Source organism: Chaetodon auriga, chromosome 11, assembly GCF_051107435.1.
Source record: "Chaetodon auriga isolate fChaAug3 chromosome 11, fChaAug3.hap1, whole genome shotgun sequence".
Taxonomy (NCBI): domain Eukaryota; kingdom Metazoa; phylum Chordata; class Actinopteri; order Chaetodontiformes; family Chaetodontidae; genus Chaetodon; species Chaetodon auriga.
The window spans coordinates 14,901,570-14,925,213 of record NC_135084.1 but is presented as its reverse complement, the minus strand read 5'-3'; the positions used below and the strand labels follow the sequence as shown (position 1 = coordinate 14,925,213).

The 23,644-nt window shown below is 42.5% G+C and overlaps 2 protein-coding genes across 3 annotated transcripts in view; both read right to left on the bottom strand.

The window, feature by feature from the left end:
* Positions 1–2,457: 2,457 nt before the first annotated feature.
* Positions 2,458–8,683, bottom strand: eif4e1c (eukaryotic translation initiation factor 4E family member 1c). Its single transcript, XM_076743699.1, has 7 exons — positions 8,628–8,683; positions 7,449–7,534; positions 4,143–4,238; positions 3,262–3,325; positions 3,018–3,131; positions 2,746–2,885; positions 2,458–2,614 (listed from the first exon to the last, which is right to left on the bottom strand). Exons 1-7 carry the CDS (start codon positions 8,643–8,645, stop codon positions 2,500–2,502), a joined length of 633 nt encoding a protein of 210 aa, XP_076599814.1. The 5' UTR covers positions 8,646–8,683; the 3' UTR covers positions 2,458–2,499.
* A 3,751-nt stretch (positions 8,684–12,434) lies between these two features.
* tet1 (tet methylcytosine dioxygenase 1) overlaps positions 12,435–23,644 on the bottom strand; it is a 29,136-nt gene continuing 17,926 nt past the window's right edge. For both annotated transcript variants that reach the window (XM_076742650.1, XM_076742651.1), the window contains 10 exons: positions 19,414–21,670; positions 18,767–18,857; positions 18,110–18,203; positions 17,510–17,718; positions 17,263–17,413; positions 16,820–16,909; positions 16,529–16,666; positions 16,175–16,351; positions 15,875–16,019; positions 12,435–15,761 (listed from right to left, as the gene is read on the bottom strand). In XM_076742650.1, the coding sequence (XP_076598765.1) occupies positions 14,695–15,761; positions 15,875–16,019; positions 16,175–16,351; positions 16,529–16,666; positions 16,820–16,909; positions 17,263–17,413; positions 17,510–17,718; positions 18,110–18,203; positions 18,767–18,857; positions 19,414–21,670 (4,419 nt within the window). In that variant the 3' untranslated portion in view covers positions 12,435–14,694. The remainder of the gene's footprint in view (positions 15,762–15,874; positions 16,020–16,174; positions 16,352–16,528; positions 16,667–16,819; positions 16,910–17,262; positions 17,414–17,509; positions 17,719–18,109; positions 18,204–18,766; positions 18,858–19,413; positions 21,671–23,644) is intronic.

The following is a 23,644-nucleotide window of genomic DNA, read 5'->3' as shown; positions in this document are numbered from 1 at the left end:
TATTCTCAATACTGCAGGCGTTGTCTGTATTCTTTGCAGTACAAAGTTTTTAGGTGTGGTTTGTGTATTTTCACTGTATGTGTGTGTGTGCGTGTGTGTGTGTGCGACCAAGTCCTCACTTAGAACAGGTGTGTTCCCCACTGCTTTTAAACAAGCCCGAGTAACCCCACAGCTAAGGAAACCTGCACTTGACTCAGCTCAGGTTAAAAATTACAGGCCGGGTTCACACCTCACTTTCCTTTCCAAGACTCTGGAGCGCACGGTCTTTAATCAGGTCACTGAATTCCTTTCTGATGACAACCTGAATGATCCCAGCCAATCCGGTTTCAAACACAGACACTCTACAGAGACTGCACTCTTATCTGTCAGCTAGAGCCACTGGTCAGTCCTCTGTTCTACTATTGCTCAACCTATCGGCTGACTTTGACACAGTTAACCCGCTAAATCCTTCTCTCCACACTCGCTGAGCTCGGCTTCTCAGGATCTGCTCTCCGCTGGTTTGAGTCCGACCTCTCAGGGAGATCCTTTGCAGTATCTTGGAGGGGAGAAGTGTCTAAATCCCAGTGCTTGTCCACAGGGGTACCTCAAGGGTCAGTGCTTGGACCCCTTCTCTTTTCAATATACACCACTGCACTTGGTGCAGTCATCCGCTGACGATACCCAGCTCCTACTTTCATTCCCACCAGACGACCCCACAGCCTCGGCGCGGATATCAGCATGTCTCGCCGATATCACGGCATCGACGAAGGGGCACCACCTTCAGCTTACCCTGTCAAAGACTGAGCTCCTTGTTATCCAAGCCAGTCCCTCTATACAACAGCAGATCAGCATCCAGCTCAACTCAGCTCTGCTCACTCCTGCAAAATCTGCCAGAAACGTGGGTGTCATTATGACGATCAACTAACTTTTAAAGAGCATGTGGCGTCTGTTGCTCTGTCATGCTGATTTGCCCTGTACAGCATCAGGAAGATCAGACCCTACCTGTCTGAGCAACTCCTCGACTATTGTAATCCCTTACTGGCAGAGCTCCCAGCATGCTTGTTAAACTTACTTTTTTTTTCTCTTTGGTTGAAGCGAGGTGTATGACATCACATATCTTCACACGTTGAGACAAAGTGAAAAAGGAACTTCCATATTCGGCTTCAGAAATAAGAAAACCTCATCCAAAATCCCACTGAATAACACAGCCTTTCTCAGCAGTACGTTGTATGGTTCAATTCATGTGTTTAGATAGGGATGGTAGCTTTTTTTTTTTTTAAACTTTAACTGCTGTAGTGGATGCTGCATGAAATGATTATTCAAGCTGATGGAGCAGAGTCCGGATGTGACGTTTTGAGTTTCCATCTCTATCAGGGGTCATCAGTCCTAAACAAGCAGATTAGCTGAGATTTTGTAAACAAATTGCAGGCTGAAGACTCATTTTTCCACGATTCAGTGAAGAAAACACGGTTCTGATTTTAATGCAAAGCACTTAACCTTTACTTGAAAGAAGGTAATATACATCCTGGAATTACAGATAATAAAGATACATTATGAGCAAAATCATTTCACAATGAATATCATCTTTCCTTTGCATCAACCAAGAGAGGAGTGTGACATTATCTACAGTTTTGTTAGGAAGAAGACAGTGAAAAGCACACCTAATTCTGTCAGCATCTTTACTGTATGGTACACTGTAAAAAATGTCATCTATATGCAGTAGTCCACATTGTTAACAAAAAGAAAAAAAAATAATAATAAAACAAAAAAAAGAGAAAAAACAATTTGAAAAAACACAAGTTTCATGTTGTCTTTCAACTAAGAAGTTCAACTGCAATGCATACATTATAAATAATGTAAGGGGAGGAAAAAAAGTTCAAAGTACTACAAGCAATATTCCACAATTCCAGCATGGCTGAAACAAACAAGTGGCCTTAAATCCAAACCCTTTAGTTTGGAGCGTGACCACAGCTTTTACACACCTTTAAGATACTGTAGATTCTTCATGCTCAACACTTCTGGATAAATCAAGTTAAAATTGCCCTTAAAATTTCTCCTGTGAAAGGATAAGTTGCCTATCATCTTTTCCTGCGAGGTGAGAAACACTTTTTGTAAGGAGTGAGAACTTGGCATGAGAGAAACACAAGGCTGAACAGTTAATTTTTTTTTTTTCCAACTCCAAGCCATCAAGTACTGAAAAAAGCTTGTTCTTAGTTAAGCTAGTCACTGGTATTAATCACAGAACTCTTCAACTCTAAAAGCAAATCATTTGTGTTCTCTTGCTCACGCATGACATCTTGAGCCAAATACTCTTCTCATTTCCGGCCTCCTCCCTATTTCTACCAATTTCTCATGTCGGGTGGGGGGTGGGGGGCTCCAGCTGTACACACCGTGAACAAATCTCTGTTTAATAAAAGGAAAAGACACTACAGTAGTTGACAACTCCAAAATTATTATTGTGATGATGCAGTTTGGTAATTGTTTAAATCTACAGCAAGTTGAAGGGGGTGGGGGTGGGGTTCAAACGGAGTACATGTTCTTGGTGGTGGATCCGCTCTTGCTGGATGTGTCGTCATGTGACTGGTAGCCGATCATGGCTTTGGTGGGGATGTTCAGGCGCTCTTTATAAAGCTGACTGTGGAGAGACAATAGGTTGGACGCTGTGTGAGGACTCAAGCAAACGTGGTGTCACCATCTAGTGGTCAGCTCTTTCCATCACTTGTGCTGGGCATAATTTCCGAGTGACAAGGTGACTTTTCAACTTACCCTATCGTCATGATGGCGTCCCTGTTTTGGCAGTTGCTTGTCCAGATGGCTATTTTGTCACCTTTGGGTCTGACGTTGACCACAGCTCCACACACGTCTTCACTTGCCTCATCAAACGACTCACCGACTAAACACAAGAGCTGCAGAACGCACAAAACGTGACACACACTGCATGAATCACATTGCTCCTTTTATCATGAATCACAAACTTTAAAAAGATACAGACTCAATATGAGCTTTGTGCGGCGGCTCCGTGAAAGCGGTCGTCTTACCGTCTCCATCCAGAAGCGGTCAAGGTCATTGTGTCTCTGTTGTTTATTGAGAGTCATCAGCCATCGACCCCCCAACTTGTTCCTGTCGTCCTCCCACATCGGCTTGATCCCATCCTAGCACACGTCGAAAAAAGCTATTAAATACCTCATTAAAAAAAACTTAAGGGCATGTAATGCTTTCTTGACATTGTGGCACTACACTACTACTAAACAACTGTATTGTATTAATAAAACAAACCCTTACCTTAAATAAACAGTAATCACAGCCAAAGCCAAGTTTGCTTGGTTGCTGTATATGGTTGTATAATCTGTAAGAAACACAGAGCCGTGTTCACGTCGACAGCCATGATTCACATTAACGGTGCAGTGAAGAATTCAACGGGAAAATACATAAGCAGAAAGAGTTGTTGCCCCTATCATTTTAGATAGAGATGCACCAATCCAGTTTGTTTTCAGCTTTATAACTTAAGCATCCTCAGCTACCAGCGCTGCTGCTGCTGCCACCTTGGTGTTAGCAACGTGACGACTTAAAACACAGTCGATGACAACAGTAGGAAACTCCCAGAGGTAGTCCGGAGGCAGAGATGGTCAGTATCTACAGGACAGGTGTGAATGCTGTGCACTGCCTTGTAACATATTGTAGCAACAGTCCTCATTTCCCATCATGCCCAGTGCTGGACTGAGTAGATCAAGTGTTCTGTTATGTTCCGAACTGCAAATGATCCTTTTAGTTTGTGTTTGTAAGAACATGGTGGTTCACAGCCGCAGCTAGACATCAACATAGAACTGAATAGATTGGCTCCAGTGTCACAGATACCAAATCCAGCTATTTGAATCAGTAGTAGATCAATATTCCATATCAGTAATGAATTGGTGCATCCCTGATTCCTAATCTGTATTAGCTTTACACACTGATTCAGCAATCTGTGCTTCCATCAGTGTTAGAAATAACTTCAGGACAGGATAGCGCTTTGGCTTCAACAAACGGCTTCTTGACTTCATGTGAATTACTGAGTGAAAGACAAAATCATTTATTTAAACGCCATTCTTCTGAAATGCTCCACGTTTACCTCTCTATAGTGACGAAATCCTAATTACATGACAGGAATAGCAGAGCACACTTACGCCCAAAAGTCCTCCACTGTGTCAAACTTGGAAATGAGACGCAAGTTCTCTGTCCAGCTTTTGCTCTTGTCGTTTTTGAAATACCACAGGGCCCATCTGAGACAGAGGAAAAGACACGAATCACAGAATGACAATCATTTATTTTACAGAAACAGTGTTGTTTTGTAGAACAGTGAAACAAATCAGGAATGTTTCTGATGAGTATCAGTAGAATGAGGAAATGTCAAAAAGGCAATCAAAATAACCTTAAGCCAGAGTCCTAATAACACAAATACGTACTGTATGCAGTACAGAACACAACAGCCGGCTACAAAAGCATGCATATCAATGCAAAAGGACAGAGAAAGCCGGCCATCATCAGCACTACAAATGCAGCCTTTGTTTATGACGGGTGCTGTTATTCTTTCATCTATTCCCAGGAAGGCTAGCAGGGGAGGGGCGAGGGATTGGAGTACACAGGCCGAACCCTGTGCCCCCCACCCCCACAACAGGAACCAACCATCAACCCCACCCGTGTGTCATAAACACAGATGTTAATACACTGAACAAAGCCAAATGAGAGGATGAAACTGTACCGGTGCCATGTAGCAACTGCACTGACACATTATTACACAACAGTGGTGGAGAGACCACACACACGCGTGTCTCCTCTGCTGACGAACCCAGGCGAGGACACAGTCTGTTTACATGCCTACTGAGGGCATGCAAATTAGCTTGGCAGACAGTAGGTCAAGTCAATGATGAATTTATCAAGGATTCTGCTCTTTACAAGTCACTAAATGCCGCCTGAGTAATACGACATGGATCAATTGAAAAAGTCTTTAAAATCCTAATCCGGTTAATCCCTTTTACTCAGGCGTGGGTGGAGGATTGTATTGGCAAACACAGGTGTAGCTATCTTGGCTAACAGCTGGTTTTGAAATAAAGGCAAAACTAATGGAAACAAGGATGAACAGAGGAGCTCAAAGAGGCAGCCACTGCATGTTTGTAATGCAGACGGAGCAACATGTAATGACCGAAGAACTGTGAAGACCATGTCTCGTCGAAAAACATGACACACTGACCAAATGATATTTAGAGCTATGAGATACTGTTGTCATGTTGCCAATATATCTGCTGATCTACAGGACAAGACGGTATTAAAGGAGGGGGCATATTCAGACCTATAGGATGTGCCTATGTAGGGATAAAGAGAGGGTTTTACCAGAACTGCATATGTAAACTGTGTCCTTAAGAACAGTTGAAGAGCGTATTTCATGTCGCGTTCTACCTTTCCAGTATTAACAATAATATCTTGGGTTGAGATAAGTGGGTCTAATTTTTTAGAGCTTTTTCATTCATTGATCTCTCTGCAAAGAGGAACAGCCACGTCTGGAAATGGGAGCCTGAGCATTAAGAAGAGTGGTGCTTTCATTTCTAGCATATTTACTAGACTGTATATTAATGCAGAACCTTTCCCACAGCACACTGCAGGTTTTCAGAAACTCAATGTGCTTTTCCTTCCTTCCGGTTTCCCTTTATGTCAGTGCCATATGAAAATCACCTCCCATGACTTGAAAGTTGAAAGCGATCATTGCGCCTACTTATGTAACAGCTAAGTAATAGAGACGTGCAGCCTGTTCAGACCCATCTGTAGATTCACCTTCACCAAACTCTTGACAAAAATAAGCAGACATGATAGCGATACTGTTGCACTGCCAGTCTGAAATTTCAAGTCTCTACATGTTGATTATCACATAATATTAAAATGACTTCTTTTGTTCAGATGGCTGAATAAACCTGCATTTTTGCTGGTTTGAGTTCACTGAGCTGTTTCTCAGGAAAGCGGGGTACAGAGTTTGTGGTGTTGTTGGTAGCTGTTGAGGTATTTATGTTATTTAATCTACCACCATTCATAAAAATGGGGAAGACAAAATAATAGAAACACCTGTCTGCTGCATTAGACTGCAACAGTTTTAGCCAGGTGCTCTTAAACTAGCAACTGAGAGTATAATATTTCACAACAAACGGCTCTTACAAAACTCCAATTAATGCAACACGTCGAGACTTAATTATGGTGAGAAATAGTTGTGTGAAGAAAGACAGAAGCGACAAAACCTCGCCCTTTAACTGAGACATCCATAATTAAGGGTGTTAGAGAGGAAGCATCACAATACAAAAACCCGACCGCAGTATGTTTAGATCAAACGCGAGTGCCTAAAAGCAGAATGGCAGGATTACGTGGGCCAGGCGAGGGCAGCAGACGTGGACAACCTTGACCTCCGAGGCTGGGCTGAACAAGCAGAAAGGCCTAGAAGTGACTTACTAAGTGAACTATTCAGCATTTCCTAAACCGACTGTACAATGCTCCTGAATAGGTCGTCACCACCACAGAACTATGATAACATTTCTAAAAGGACAATGGTGAACAACAATTGCAACACTAGCACGCAGAGAGGAAGCTGAATTCTTCATTCTGCGCTTCTGGTTGTTTAAATCCAAAAACAGCTTACATGACACCATTTAAGGCAAACTTCAACCAAACGCAAGCATCCAGCAGAAGTCCCCAAACTAATTTTAAGATTAATATGGTGCTTCAAATCATTGTATTCAAAATAAACTTGTTTAAAAGCACAGCAATACAGTACAGAGGTTTACTAGCCATTTGTCAGCATGCACACATCCTCAGAGTCACTACAGAGAAGCAATTTGACTGTGCTCTCACCACAGGGAGCATCAAAACTAGCAGCAGCCCCACCCAAACACTGTACGGTGTAAGTCAAAGCAGTTCAAACTCTGTGGCAGACGCTAAAATCCGAGAACTGCACATTAAGTCAATGATCTTTGAGTGTGAGACAAGAGTCAAAGTGAAGACCTTCCCCCGAATAATATGAAGATGAAAGGTGCTCTCTACAGGGGACAGTACTTCATACTTTTACATGTTTTTCAATTGAACAATTTTGCTGCGTTTGTTCCAGCAAATCATCCTTTTCCTTTCGTTTCCTTCATCTCAGTCCCATTATTCCTGTCATGGTCTGTCATGCTGTGTCGGTGACATGATCTTGTATCTAGTACATTTTTCAGACTTTTTAAACAGCAGCAGGCCATATGTTATCAACGTGATGGATTACATTATTTATTGCAAAATGCCATCAAAACTTCTGCAACAATGTGAAGGTTTCGCCTGCAGAAAATGCCATTTGCATGCCAAATTCAACACTGTAAGTGCTGTTATCTAATCTCCACTCGTAATGCTGCAGTGTATGTAAGCAAGAGCACCTTTCAGCTGCAATATCCTGTCAAACACAGCAGCTGTTTTATTCCCACCTGTTTTGCAAGGGGTGCTTGATATACTGCTCGGGATTTGCAACAACTTGGCTGTCAGTCTGTTGATCTTCAGTTTCAGCTGCTTTCTGAGGAGAGAGACACACACAAACATATCATATACCTTCTCTGAATACAAAAGATGCTCATTCATCTGCGTCAGTCGGACCCCTGTCTGTCCACCGATCGCCACCATGACAGAGGCTAAGCTATGAGGTGGGGGGGGGGGGGGGTGGATTTATATTTTACCAATCTTGTGACATGAGGCCTTGTGGTTACACTTATGACACCACCCTCATCTGACCTTAAAGGTCATCATTACAAGTAAGTGACAGTTTTCTAAACCTGTATAACTCGTAAAGCTGAATAAAATACACTAATACAAAACCACCTACCTGATAGGCCATCATGTCCACATTATAGTTATTGATTTCTTTCTCCAAGGGAACCACAGCTATCTTACACACTGTTAAATAAGGAATGAACGTCGAACCATTCAAATACACTAACACATCATCAAAATGACATGTAAAGTATTTTTAGAAACCGTTCGCCTGTTAACTTAAATATGAGACAGTAACATTAGTGTCCTGCTCTGCACCGTCAACATTTTTTAACCATTACACGTAACAGCTCACAGAAAACAGAGAGCTTTACGTTGGTGAAATAATCCATGATATAACCGCAGGAACGTGTAAGCTAACGTTGCAGTTAGGTAACTTAACAACGCTAGCATTAGTTTTAGCAGCCGTGCTAGCTAGCTACAAGCTAGATACACACGTGTGCAGATTGTCAAAAAGAAAAAAATCAATAACATTGTAGTTGGAGTATTTAAAGGTACTGATAGTTGATTAAAAAACACAATGTGATATTGAATCTAATATTAAAGTAGATTAAAACAAATCGTTGATTGGAGTTTGAATGAACGACGTCCAGTCAGTCCCTCCCTGCCAACAAAGTCAGGCACTGCCTTATCCATCACATTGCTGTGCATGCTAACGCTAACAGTGATCCACGCGAACTGCCACATCTGTGAACTGAAACACGAGCATTCCCCAAAATACTGGGTGCCGTTTCAAGGAGGAAAGATTATGCAATTAGGTCGGCAGATATGGTGAAGATGCAGCTACTATTTCCATGCACATTAGTCGAATTTTTTCGGCTCTCTCTTGTCTCTCTTACCGGCTCCGATGTCGCCATCTTGACAGTAGAAATGTTCTGCCCGTTCAGCGCTTCTGCGTCACAGACCAACCACTCACACACCTACGGAAGCCGCCTTGGTCCAGATCGAGGTGGGTGATATGAGACCGAGGCGAACCGAAACGTATATACTGCTGTGTCTGTCCAGGAGAAGTGCTTCTAACAAGAATTGTCTAAGCCCCAGGATCACAGGCCTGGTAACTGGGAATGAAACATTATTACGGACAAATTTGCCATTTCATAAAACATATTCTTGAAATTAAATTGGGGAATTGTTTATAGATGAAATAAGCAGATGGGGATGTCTGTTTATGGAAAGCCACTAAATTTTATCATTATATTCCTCAACCCTAATGCAAACTATATTATCTTTGATTGAAACAACTCCCACAGTAACTTGGATGCACATTATTTTTATGATGTTGTCTTACAGCAAAGTCAGATTTACAGTTGTTCCGTGTTATCTCATGTACAGTAACTAGTGAGCTCTACCTGCTTTCATCCATAATGCAACCATTTGTTTACGCTGGTGGGGAAGGGGTTTCCATTTCCTCTCACAGTGGTAGACTGTAACAAAGTACATTTTCTGAAAAACTGACCTTAAGTACAGTTTTTAAATGCTTGTATTTCATTTGAATATTTCCTCATTCATGCAATTTTATGCTCTTACTCCACCACATTTCAGAGGCTCCATAATCAAACACTCTGGCAGCGGTAATTTTGCATAATGAGTGCTCTTACTTTTGATACTTTGAGTACATTTTCCTGGTAGAAAGGAAGAAATTATAATGTTGAGTGTATGGATTTTCCTTGTAACAAAGTCATTTCAAATTGTGGTATTATGACTTTTACTGCAAAGGACCTGGATATAATTCAAGAGCCAGTATCTGAAGTGCTTCTAACCTGGCTACTCTACATCTCATGTCTCTTTATTGAATTTGATATATGAAACATAAACATTATCAATTTAACAAAAAGATGTCCATTTTACCCCCAAACCATGCAAAATAAAAGAAAAAAATACAGCAGTGCATAGTTTCCATGCAGCCTCAAATCATTCACAATTTCCAAAAACTCCATATAGAGACTCCACAAGTGAGCAAAGTTCTCGTCTTTCCTTTTAACAATATAAGTTGGTCCACATTCCACTAAAAGGTGTACTGACATTCTTCCATAATAGTGCAATCATCCTCCTGGCTCGTAAAAATCCAAAGTTTGTGACTGCTGTGGAGTTACAACAAAGTCTTCAAGTTTGGCTTGTAAAGAAATGTCTTTGGTACTCGCCTATAAACAATGAATTAATGTACCCTTTTCCTCTCTGCACTTCACACAAATATCAGGGATAATGGGAATCTGGTAGATTCTCATTAAGTATTTGCATTATAATAACCTTAATTTTGCACTAAGAGACTGGCTCTGGGCCTTAAATCAAGCAGTTCATGAAAATCCTCCTTTCTGTCAGTTCTCCATGCCTCTAGCTTTTTGGAGGATCAATCTTCTGAATGTGTTAATGGTGCCTCATAAAGCAGAGAGAATTGCCCATTACCATCTATGTGGGCGAGAGTTAGCTCCTCAGTTTTGCACAATGTTACAGACAACTGTTGCTTATGTGTGGATAATATTAAATGTTTCAGCTCTAATTGTTTAAAGAAATGTCTTCTTTTTTGGAACGTCATGTTTCTCACACAACTATATGACAGCAGACTGTTTTCTGCACGAAGACCTGAAATTTTCTCTCCCCCTCTATCAAACCACATCTCAAATCCTGAATCTTGTCTTGTCTGAATCTGATGCTCTGATGTTTCTCATTCTTCATGTTCTCTGACCGTTCAACACTAAATGAAGACAATCCAGCTGCTGCTGCTGCCAGGTGTTATTTCAACATGCAGCTGTGCCATCAGGATGTTTGTCTTTGATATCTTACACTCACAAGGACCATTAGTGCAATTAGTCAAACCCGACTGTGACACAGCGTCTGTATTTATTCTGATGACACGCCTCAACCAGCACAGTGATGGATCCATGTTGGATGGAAGTCTGAGCTGTTAGTGTTGACAGACAGCTTTGTGCAGCGTGAAATGAAAGCTGCTATGACAGTGAAGCCAGTGAAAAGACAGAAAAGAGCTCAGCTACTGTCTCCACCATGCAGTGTGGTCACATTAGCCTGCAGTTTTAAAGGGGTTGGAAAGGTTGCCAATATCCATGCAGATGTAACAATGAACTCAGCACCTTTAACATCCCAAACTTTGAAAATCTGCTTTTCTGTGAATGTAATTTCCTGAATCCTCAGTCGGATTTTTTGTATCATACAGCTTCAACCTTCAACCTCGAAAGTAGTGAAGTGTAGTAGAATTTTTAAATACTTATACTTTTCTTCAGCATCTCCATTTTCTGTGACTCAATTCTTGTTCTCCACTACAGTTCAGAGGCAAATAGATATTGCATGACAAATGTGGTGCTTTAAGCTTAATTTGATGCTGATACTTATGTAGTTAACCAAAATTCTGAACGCATGATTTTTACATGTATCAGAAGATTTCTACACTGTGATATTACTGCTTTTTAAAGATCTAGTACTTCTTCAACCACTGCTTTCACTCAGTCACTGCAGGCTGCCTTCTCAGTTGCTCATGTGCTCATGTTACCTAACATGAAAATGATGAGTACCACGCAGTTTTCAGATGTTGACATGTGGGGAAAAGACTGGTGATATTGAATCCATATTTGGCATCTGCAGATACCCTGAATTGAAGCACCAGAAGCTGCATCTGCAGAAAAAGTTACATCAGTGCATCCCAACTTAATGGTTCTTGTCAAATTATAATGCTGTGAATGATTTCGTTTCCACTTTTTGAAAATCTGATCTGAAGGGCATGCGCAGAGCTGTCCTGATAATATTTCACCCTCAGCATCCAGCTACAGTCAGCGGAGCTCAGCATCTTCATTCATTATCCAAATAGTTCTCTTTCTATACGCTTAGGTTGTGCCATAATGGTTATAATTACAACCCATGCAGTAATATCCTTTGTACATTTTATGTGTTCACAAAGTGCTGAACCTCGCTCCATCCTTGCTGGTGAATGACTGAGCCTTTGGCGGATGCCCCTTTCATACTCAATCATGATGCTATCACCTGTTACCCATGAACCTGTTTACCTGTGCAATGTTCCAAACATGAAGTTGATGAGGTTAACATTAAATATATTGTTTTTGTACTGTTCTCAGTTCAGTATACGTCAAAAAGGATTATCGAAGCATCCCAACTTTTTTGGAATCAGGGTTGTATTATGTAAATTTTCTTTAGATTTGACTGAACTCTCAGTGTTTTTTGATTTGTTAGTCATCTCAGTGAGTCAGAGGCAAATGATTTTCTTACATCATTTGAGAGGAAAAAAAAACCCCCAACATGTTACCAGTTCTGGAGACAGATTGTGCAAAAACAAGTAGTGATTCATCCCCAAACATTGAGAGGACAAGGTCCACATTACTAAACTGAAATTCCACAGCAGTGAGTCATACAGTATGCTAGTGTGGGAAATTCAGAAAGAAAAAAAAATTGGATTCTTGAATAAAAATTAACCCATGCACTGCTTCCTGTTTGGCTTGTTCAAACAGATCAGCCTACTTCATATCTTAAATAATAATGTGGTGTGAGCTGTCACAGAATAAATGCTTAAAAAAACCTGAAACACACACATTTCATAACACACATACTGTACAAACCACATGTGTACAAACACCCACACACGCTTACACAACAAATCAGGACAGAGGAAACCATGATCAGGTCCAAAATATAAATATGACTTTATTTCACAATCCCGAAAGAGATCAGCCATCCATAAAAGGAATGCTAAATTTAGCCTCTTCTCAAGTCTAAACTGGATATACTTTCAGCAACGTACAGTAATTCAGTTTCAAAATAAGCAAGATCATCCATTGTCTAAACACCATTAACAGTACAGTAAAAACAATATTGTTCACATACATATTTACACATTTTCTACTAATAAAAGTTTTTTTTTTTTTTTTTTTTTTTCAGATTTTTGAATGCTGGTGCTAGTTGTTAGTTCCTCGTTGATACAAAGACTTTCAATGTGGACTGAGAATGTCCCCCACAGTAAATCAAAAGAAACATTTACAACTGTAACTTTGTCATGTTCAAAAATGTCTTTTCTAAATCAACCGATTTAAAAACTGTTTACATTCATTTCATTTTGTGTGTATGTTGTGATTACTGAGACTCGTCGGAGAGTTTGGTTCTCTGTGGAAGACGTTTGAACTCTAGATGGACATCTGCACAATAATTTGCATTTTACTGGTACTTGAAAAACATCATGATCAATGGTGGGACACTAATGCATCTCAGTCTGTTGTCAGCCAGTAATCATCCAGAGAAATGATAAAACTGCCTTTGTACTGAATCATATAGCAGATCAGTGTGTGCAGAGTTTCCAAAAAGCACCATGCCATCACTGTTCAGTATACAACAGGTTAGGTCAATGTATGTACCTTGACATCTTGTCCTATTAGCACCAAAAGGAAGTCAAAGTGTGTAAAAGTCCAAAATCTTTCTCACAGGAAACATTACACCACCAGTGTTAGTGTGAGTGAAAGGTCTTTATCGGTTGTGCTGGAATTTCATTCTTAAAATGAAGAGCTTCTCTTTCATGGGTAGTAAAAAGTAAAAATCCTGATTCACCAGGAGTTGACACCAACCCCCTTATTCAGACCCTGTAAAAAAAGCTATCTGTAAACAAAGTCTTCACAAGGGTCGAGCACCCGAAATCGTCTTAGGCAATTGTCTGAGTGGGAACTGATGTTTGAGTGGTTTTCCAACAAGAGCAGAGAGGAGGCAAAAGAAGAAATGGTTGGATTAGTCAGCATTGACTAACACAGTTTTGTATTCAAATCTGACACTTTGTGATTTCTGTTCAAAAAACAGAGGTCTCATTAGCACCATTAAAATGTACAGTAACTTTTTGAAATCCTATAAACACACTTGTGCCCAATGCAAAGACTTTTGAATTCCTTTTTCCAGAAGCTGAACATAAGTTAAGTGTCAATCATGATAAGCACTTCATTGTTGCAGCATTTCATGATTCCTCATTATGCTAAGTTTTGAATTTCATTAGATATGTATGCCGTTTTCAATCAAATAAATGCAGAAATACTGTAAAAATAAAACTGGGTTCATGCTAAGCTGTCATATATATTTCTGTATCTGTACATACATAATCAGGCCTATGTTTTGGGACCTTTTTCAAGTTAAGTGTAGGAAAACAAAAAAGTGCTTCTTAATATGCCATACATATCTGTGACTAAAAGACAAACCATCCAGACGCAGAGAAAATAACACAACAAACCAAAGACGTACGTTTCTTTCATCGGCTGCCAACAGAAGTCAGAGGCAGCAGAAGGAAAAGCACAATGCTACATGTGACAATCTGTAGTAAATATATGATACAATATTAGTCTTGTTTTCTACATTATGTGATGTAATGAGTTTGCTAAACAAAGCTTACAGTGAGAATGGCACCAATGTAAAAGCCAACCAGATTCGTCTTATGAGAAGAGAACTATTGGCTGAAAATAAAGAGCATAGTCCTACTGTACAACATAAATTCTGAGTGTCAACACATAATGCAGGTTATCATAGAAATCTTGCAGTAAACAGGCTTACACCAGGAATTAAATAGAAATCGTTATGATCAGAATAAATAATCACATCTTTTTTTGTTCTTAATCATGTATATAAAACCAGTTTAAAAACGTCTTTAAAATGCTTCAAAGCACCATCTCTTTACAATAAAAACAACACCGAAACTCACAGTTAAAAAGCCAACAAACTTTGGTCTTCCTCATCGCTTTGAAGGCAGAGATGAAGAAGGACAAAGTGAACAAACAGATATTAGAAAAGCACAATGAAAACAATGAAAAAATGAGAGTAGCAGTTTGAAGTTGATTGAGGTAAGGCAGAAGCACAGGGTGTAGGAGTTTTCTGTGTGTGTGTGTGTGTGTGTGGGTGTGTGAGTGTAAAACATGATGACTAAGTCCAGCGATTGTAGGGGCCCGTCACTTGTGTAAGAGCATAAGGGGACACGGTGATGACACCATCCCTCGGGAGAGTCCATGTTTGACGTGTGGGGACATTCATGATCCTCCTCGCCTCCTCTGCCTCCTCCCCTGTTTCCTCCTCTAGCTCCACTCCTCCAGCTCCTTTGCCGTTCTTCCCCACACAGCCTCCGGGGATGTCCTCCATCCTTAATCTCTCAGCCTCCTCCTCTCGTTCCCGTTCCCGCTTGGCCACCTTTGCGTCCCACATGGCCATCCCGTGGCCTGGCTCGTTTAGAGACTTGTGCTGGTAGAAGACCAGGGAGATGCGGGTGGGGTGGCTGCGGTTTGGCCTGAGGATAGGGGTGGTGGCGTGGAGCTCCCGCCGTGCACACTCTATCAGGATGGAGCCGTGGGATGGTGCCACAGCAACTCCACCTATATTGTGGTCCAGGAAGTTGTGCTCGCTGTCTGACCACACCTCTTCCTGCTTGACTTCCTCGGGTTCAAGTGGGGGTGTTTGTGGGGGAAGGGGGAGAGATGAGAGCGGAGGGAGGCCATGACCCGTGACCTCTGCCGTGACATCTCCTGCAGCCCTGTGGAGTCCATTGAGCCTGCTGAAGAGGCCCTCAGAGGTAGGTCTGGGGGAGAAGGAGGAGGGAGGAGGAGCACTCCCACTGGGGGAGGGTCTGCACAGAGGAGAGCAGTGCACCTCGTTGGGCTCAGTTTTAAAAGTAGGGGGGTAGTCACTAAGAGCATGATGTGGAGGTATACTTTCTGACGTAACACTCTGGTCACCAGATGCCGGAGAATAACCATTCATGGCATCACTCATTGTCTTATAATTGAGAGCTGAACCATTCTGTCCAAACTGGAGGCCAGGCAGGCCATGTTGGTTGGGGGAGATGACCTCTTTCTGTGGGGTGACCCCTGCACCCAGAGTGGGGTAGCTGCTGGTGCTCTGGCTGTAAGTGCTGGGTTGATTCCTGTCCGGTATGTACCTTCCAGCACTGGCAGGTCTGGGTGGTGGTCTGTGCGAGCTGAAGAAGCCCTGAGGCTCTGCTGTGGATGCAGAAAATACATTTATTTCAAAGACACTGATGCGATAATCAAAAATATGAATGTATTTTGACCTCAACGTATTACGTATTGAAACAGAAACTTGGGTTTATTACCTTTGTTGGGGGTTTCACTTTTCACTTTCCCAGGAGTGAGAGGAGTCAGCCCGAGCTTCTTCTCCAGTTTCTCTGCTTGAGCCTTCAGACGAGCCTCTTGCCTTATCTTACGGGCCGATTTTACTGGCTCGGCCAGTAGACGCACCTGATAAATGCAAAATAAATAAATAAATAAATCAGTGATTTAAAACATGGTATCTGTTTAGATTATTTTCATTTTTTTCCTCAAACAAATGATGTTGCAGTTAAAAAGAAAAACAACAATAACAGATGGTGAAAGCTGCTCTCCTGCACACTCACCTCTCGGGGAAAGGAAGACAGAACTTGCAGAGCACCACTTCGAATCTTGGCCCACTGGCCCTCGACCTGACCAAACTCATCCCTGTCAGAGATCCTGTAAAGTGGCAGAACATGGAGCTGCTCATCTTCTGGTATGTTACGCACTGCACGGTTATCTTCCTTGGTTAAAGTGCAAACCTGAAAAAGGACACAGACAAAAAGAAAGTTGGTCAAACAGGAGACCATACATAATCAATACCTCAAGGAAATGAACCAAAATTAGAACCAATGACCTTTGAAATAGGTTGGTGGTGCGTTTAAACACATGATATAGAAGTAAATAGCATCGGTCACACTTGTAGCTCGCTTGCTTACCACAGTGCTGCCGTTATTCATGTTGTGAGTGTCCTTGTGAGCATGGGCACAGAAATCCACACAGGCTGTGACCCCAGAAAAAGGACGTCCTTCCCTCATGCCCAGCCGGCAGTCTGAACCCGCCTCCTCATTTTCCACCTATGTGAGGTGAAAGTAAATAAGAAGAGTCTGGTTTGTGGTGAAGACGGTAAAAAAAAAAAAATTCAAGCCAAGTTTTCTTGTGTTACTACTAGCCTAAGGCGGCTAAGACACTATCAGAAGTAAGTGTGGCAGCTGTTTAATGTTTCAAACCTGGTTTTGGAAAGCCTCAGGAGCCAGTCTTTTGTACAGTGGTGAGAGGTCAGTGGCCAGACTCTGAAGGTTGCTCTCTATCTTCTCCTCCTAAAAGCAGAAGATTTTGAATTTTGGGGTGAATAACAGCTGGTTTACAGTCTGTTGTTTGTTTAAAGTGCTCTGCCTTCAGGTGTGATTGTCATATCCAACATAAGCCACTAGGAGGCAAATGTTTGGCATAGATTTGATCAACTGAGTCTGTTCTTTATTGCAGATAAAATGCAGAGACACAACAGAACTTGTCTGATAAACACAGTAAGAACTGAAACTACAATAGAAGCTAGCACATTGATTATGTACAAAATATATTCTCACATCACTATAACACCAGAAGAAACAAACAGGAAAGACGGTAATGGATGATTTCCTCTAGGATTTGTGGAAGCTGACCACTCCCTCACCTCCTCCCGGTAGTCTCCAAGCAGGCGGAACTTGCGGGGCACTTTGCTGCGGGCAAACTTACATCCATTGAAGTACATACTCCAGGAGCATCCAAAGGAAAATGAAGCTCCGCAGGTGTCCGGGTCCAATCCCTGACATGCACACGTACGACTGTGGAGATGGAGAGGCAGAGGAAGGAAGATAATGAAAAAAAAAAAAGCTGGGAAGAAGTAGTGTCACTGCAAAAAAAAAGGAAAAGGTACTCACTCTTCATTGAGGGCACAGCGACGGCTGGTGGGGGAGCCGTATTTAAAGAGGGATCGTGTGAGTTCCTGGTAGAGATTGTCCGCCACCGGCCGAGGGATTCCCTCCCACGCCAGGATGAGGATCACTAACACAGCAGAGTCACAGTAGTGCCCTGGCCTTTGGCGGACCAAACACAGCAGCTTCTCCTCTTCACTGCCACGCCGAATCACCTGTCAGATGATGCACACAGACAACAAACACGTTATAATGTATGAATGACAGCAAAACAAGGATTTTATGGATTCATGCTGGGTAATGGGTTTGAAGCGCTGTGATTAACCTGCCAAACGACAAGATTGGGCAGTACTCTTGTAATCTTTAGGTGTAAGCCTTGACATGTTTATGTTTAGGCATGAAGTTGGAAATAATTATGTTTTGGTTACGGTTACATGGTTGGGGACAGCTAAGGGCTTGCTGTGGTTGTGGTAAGGGTAAGAATCTGGGAGTGACTTCCGTCTCTGCTTCTAAATATACTACAGTGGGATCCACACGAACGCATCAACATAGAGCATATTCAGGACATTAAGTATATTAAAATGAACAGAAACAATAGCCACATACCCATTTAGCTATTGGACACCCCTGGGAGCTTTTTCCTTCTTTCCCAGTGTAAACAACAACTTCCACCCTTACTGCATTTCCTTTGGCACCATACCTGACACACACAAAACACACAAGAGAAACAACATGTTAGGCAACATTACATTGCGTCTTATACTTGAGAGCAACTGACAATACACAAATCCTTCAGCAAATCAATCGACATATTATGTGGTATTTCTACTACAAACTGTAGTAACAGGTTAATATACACAAATGCACAAGACAGTACTCCACTCCAGTACTCCAAAAAATGCATTTCTCATTGAAAAACTCATGAATACAGGAATGAATATTTTCAGTTAAGTGTGGCTGTCAGATGGACTGTGATGGACCTCAGGCTGTTATAACTGGCTGTCATTTAGGTTTACGGGCCCCTCGTTTCAGCTCGAGGGGTTTCCTGTTTCAACATGTTGCGTGTGTTATGTGTATGTGTGTGTAGCCGAGACAGAGGATGAACGTGTCGAGCTAGCTCAGCAATGCTTCCTTTTAATGACAGACTCTTTGGCTGTGACCCCACCCCATTCCACCGAGCCTGTGGTTGATGAGTAGGCTCTCAGCATGTTTGGTAGAAAACACACCCACATACACTCAATGTGTAAACAGAGTCTACTCTACCTGTTCTCCATCATTTCTCTCACTGCGGCAACACTAGGTCCTGCCCCGAGATGAGTATAGTAAGGGCCTTCCTCCTTTTCAATGATTTGGTCTGTGGAAAAAAATCAAGATCTATTAGATATCGTTTATCATATCATTTGTTGTCTTTCAAATTGCACAATGGCTTCAAATAGACACTGATGCTCTGATGGCAGACATTCTTGATAAGAGAATCATAATGTGAATGTGGTTTACACAATGAATGTAGCTGGATCTCAGTTCAGGGGCCACTCTTGAAGGTCCACATTTCAATACCAAATACATCATAATGAGGGTCAACAAGGCTCCACAAAGCATCCCAAAGCCTCCTCCAAATATGGCAGAGAAATGCAGCCTCCTTTTGCTTGAACTGGCCCCTGAATTAGGACACAGCTAGCATGTGTGTCTATGTGTGTGTGTGTGTGTGTGTGTGTGTGTGTGTGTGTGTGTGTGTGTGACTGCATTAGAGAGAGAGAAACAGAAAACCAGACTCAGTTTGAGGTCAGAGAACTGCAGTGTTACTCGAAAGCAAACTTTCAGGGCAGACTCAGTCAAAAAAATGGAGTATATCTAAAGTGATTCCAATGCAGACGGCCTCGTCTTCCAAAAAATGTCAGGAAGCAACTCACCCATGCATTGACAGGATGGAAGATCAGACTGTTTCTTGGAAGGTGTATTGAGCAAGTTCTTGGTAGGGGTATCCAGAAAACTCATAGGAGACTCCAGAAAGCTGTGGATGCTGTTCTTTGATGGAGTTGACTCTGCAGAGTGGCCAAGATCCCCATCAGTAGCCGTGGACAGGACAGTGACAGGTCCTGACCTCTCCAGCTTGTAGTAGCCCTGCTGGCTTGGAGGAGGGGACTGCCGAGCCCCTGAGAAGCCATTAGCCAGACCATGGTGCCCAGTGGTGTGGCTGAGGAAAGTGGCATTGGCTGGGCTGGCGTTAGGATCAGCACCGTGCTGCAGCCCACCACAGAGCTGCTCTACCTGAGATAGCAAATGCTTTTCACACTCATGCCCTGGTCCTGCAGCTTGACCATTGCATGGATTGTGTTGGTGGAGTGGACCGTTTGAAAGGGACCAAGGCTGGTTTTCTTGACTTCGAATGTGGTTGATCCTCATGAGAGTGCTGTAGTTCTGAGTCTGCGGATCTAAGAAGGCTGTATTGTGTGCATTATTGTGATGGATGAATTGCCTCCTTTCCTCCTCAGCCTCAGCCAAGTATCTCTTCAGGTCAATCTGGGCCTGAGGCAGAAACAGGTTCCTCTTGTGGTGAAGGCCTGATTTCCCCTGTGGGAGAATCTTCTTCCCTCTGCTCCTGTGGGGCGTCTCTCCATTTGGCATGCGTTTTGAAAGGGGTAGTCCATCACTTACCTTCTTCTTCCTGGGCTTGGAAGGTGTAGCTTTTGTTTTTTTTATGAGGGTCTTTTTCTGACTCAGGGGTAGCTGGGAGTTGTAGTTGTATTTGATGGCTGACACAGGTGTTCCTTTTGGAGGGTTGCTCTCTGACTGCAGGTTGTGTCGTGACTGGATGATGAAGGCCAGGTCTGCCAGCTGGGCTGCCACCTCTTCCTCATCTTTGTTTCTCCTCACTTTACCAACAACACCATTTTTGTCCTCCCCAAACAACCGCTCATGTTCTTTACTGAACTTGATGTCACTGGGATCTTTATAGCTGTGTTCAGACTTGATGACATGAGAACCAAAGCCCTGCTCTGTCCTCCTGCAGGGTGCGTTATCATCATTTGAGCTGGTCTCTAAGACATCCTGCGGAGACAGCTTTGTGTTAGAGCTCAACCCCGGGGAGCACTGGATGACATTCCCTTGTCTGGCCACAGGAGGGCGGATGACTGACATCTGGTGTAGTGGTGAGCTGATAACCGAGACTTTGTTGTAGCGGATAGCTGCTGTGGGTTTGGCTTCTTGCAGGGTTGTATTTGTATTGGAGGTTGAAAATGGGGCAGCAGTAGAAATGGGATGTTCACACTTACTTTCAGCTTTAATGGGCCCTGGGGTGTTTTGAGGTATAGCTGCCAGTTGAGTCAAGGCCTCAATAGCAATCGCCTGATCAAAACTAAGATTTCTCTTCTCTGCCAAAGACTGCACGCTTGGTAGCAAGACACTTGGAGGAGGTTCACTTTTGATAGGCTGGGGAGTCCTTTGCAAGCTAACAGGAGTGCTTTTCTGACACAAGTCATTCTTTAAGTCTTCGGGCTCTTTCTTGATGAAGTGCAAATCTGGTGGCTCCGTTTTGATGGAGCAAAGAATGGATGATCGTGAGCTGAATAGTTTCTGCTCCAGTCCCTTCCTCTCTGTGACAGAAAGACACACCACAGCCGCCAGCGTGGACAGTGGGTCTTCGCAGACCTCATCTTCATCACTCAGCTGTGTGGTGGCTTGTTCAGTGATCCACATCCACGGCTCCTCCACTTTGATCTTCTTTAGCGGAACTGACATGTCAACCGGAGGAGTCTTGGGTCCATTCTCAGCGCAGTCTCTAGGGACTGTAGTTATTATGGTCCTTTGAGGTTCTGATGCAATCGTAGTCCTTTTATATGCAGACTTCAGATCAGAGTGTGACCCAGTGGTCATATGAGCACCATTAGGTTTTTTCAGGTTCTCAGCAGAACCATTCTGAAAAGACACAGAAGAGCATACATGTTGGTGAAGTGCAATGCTGGTCAGATCCAGCCCGGTCTCTCTTTTAACAAGTGCTGGTTGTCCGGCTTGGTCCGAGGCCAGATTGTGGGTGAGCGAGTGGGTGATGGGGGGAGATTGCGTATGAGGTATGTGGCCTTCCTCCCCCTCATCCTCCTCTGCTGCCGTGTGGGTATCATCCATCTGTGCCTTGCCTTTGCCATTTACCGACCCACTTTCTGGAACCACCTGAGACAGAGAGACAGAGAGAGAGAAACAAGAAGAGAGAGGTGACTCAACAAGCTCTGGCAGTATACAGTGATTCAGCTTGTTCTAAACAGTCACGGCACACAGCACAACAGATTGCCTCCCAGCATGGCACGAGCATCTGCTGCAGCCACTATGAAGGCTGTGGAAAATATTATGGCATGTGAAAACAAAGAATCTGCTTTCTATAAATCTTGCCGAAACCGATCTCTAAACAAAACTAATAAAAAAGCTAAACTGTGTTAGTTCACAGTCAAGGGTTCAATCAGGACTACATTCCTGCCTGAGCTGTGGGGTGTTGAGAGCCACAGACCCACAGGTAGCCGAGAGCCAACGAGTAAACATTTGGAGTCACGCACAGTTCATGATTGTGTCACCACCAGTAGGTTACTGAGGGCATGTGTGCAACGTGCATGTACATGTTGTGTTTGTGCTGGGTTTCTAGGTGTGTTCCTGGGCATGAATGCATGTATATGCAAGCGCATGTGATTATTAACACATGCTAACCCTTGCGCATTGTTAAGTAAGTGATTAACCCACTCAGGGTCTTATCCAGACACAGTGCAGCTAGAACACTGCTTGACCCTTCAGTTAAGTTAAGGCGGATTCTGACTGCCAACAAAGCTACAACCATACAAAGGTCCACAGTATTGACATATTGATCGCATCCAAAAGCCATGCTGAATACACAATAACATCAGACTGTCTTAAGTACAGACAATCAGAGACATAACTCAAGCAAGGTAAAAAATCAATTGATCTGGGGAGAAATAGATGCTAAGGCTTTGACGACATACTGTATTTTTGCTACTGTAGTTTACATTTTTGAAACTAGAAGGGCAGTAACATAAATCCATTCTGATACAAAAATCTAACTTATGTACAGTATTTCTGCAAATGAGTCCATAAAAGCCTTTTTTATTTTTCATCATCTTGAGTGAGCATACGATCATATGCTCATCAAAAGTCAAGCTGCTTCTTATTTTAGGATTTAACCCCCAATCACACTCAGAATTAAAGTCCTCAGCAGTTAAACACTGATTAAAAATGTTGCAGCGTGACAAAGATAAAAAAATAAAAAATAAAACACTGCATCATGTGCCAAGACTCAGCTGACAAAAGGATCTCGTTTGCAGGAGATGGAGGAAACATCCCCATTACTGTGAGCTTTGTGCACTGTATGTTCATGTCTGAGTGTGTGTGTGTGTGTGTGTATGTGTGTGTGTGTGTGTGAGAGAGAGAGAGAGAGAGAGAGAGAGAGAGAGAGAGAGAGAGAGAGAGAGAGACATCCCATGTTCCCTCTAATGAACTAGCACAACTGCAGGGAAGCTGGAGTTCCATTCTTTATCACTGTTTACCTAATTTAAACACCCATTAAACTCCATCATTGCCACTGTTTTAATGCATTTTACAGCAGGAGATGTTCAGTCTGTGCTGACAGATCAAGAGCAAGCAGCAACAGTACTTCATTATAAACCAGACTCCTCTGAACACCCAGACCAAACATAAAACACTTGAGTTTTTCAGTTACATGTGCTCTGTTCAACTTTGTCCTGTATAGTTCCAATAGACATGAAGTACGGTGCACTGATACACTATGTAATGTATTATGGAAACTGATTATATATATTTTATGACATGCTTTTATCTAATGTGCATCTCATTCACACATGCATACACTGATGGCAGCAGTGGCCTAACTATTGGGTGCAACAGTGTCTTGTGCAAGGACACCTGTGGAAAATTGAACCATTAACCCTGTGATTATCTCAGATCTGCTCCACCTCCTAAGCCTGCTGAAATCTACTACTTTTCACAAAACAATCTGTGAGGTCATACTGCTGCTAAAAATCAACCTTAAGCTGGAGCTGGGGTTGCTCTATTAAAAGGTTCTGAGACATCCTGGATAAAATGAGAACAATCTGTTTGACTTTCAAGCGTGTACAGTGAAAAAAG

Bases quoted from the DNA above. Each gene is read 5' to 3' on its own strand.
- eif4e1c (XM_076743699.1), bottom strand. The intron at 3,326-4,142 runs GTAAGTGTGCTC...TGTTTCTTACAG, and splicing joins ACAGTGGAGGACTTTTGGGC to ATTATACAACCATATACAGC. The intron at 2,886-3,017 runs GTAAGACGACCG...TGCGTTCTGCAG, and splicing joins ACCGCTTCTGGATGGAGACG to CTCTTGTGTTTAGTCGGTGA.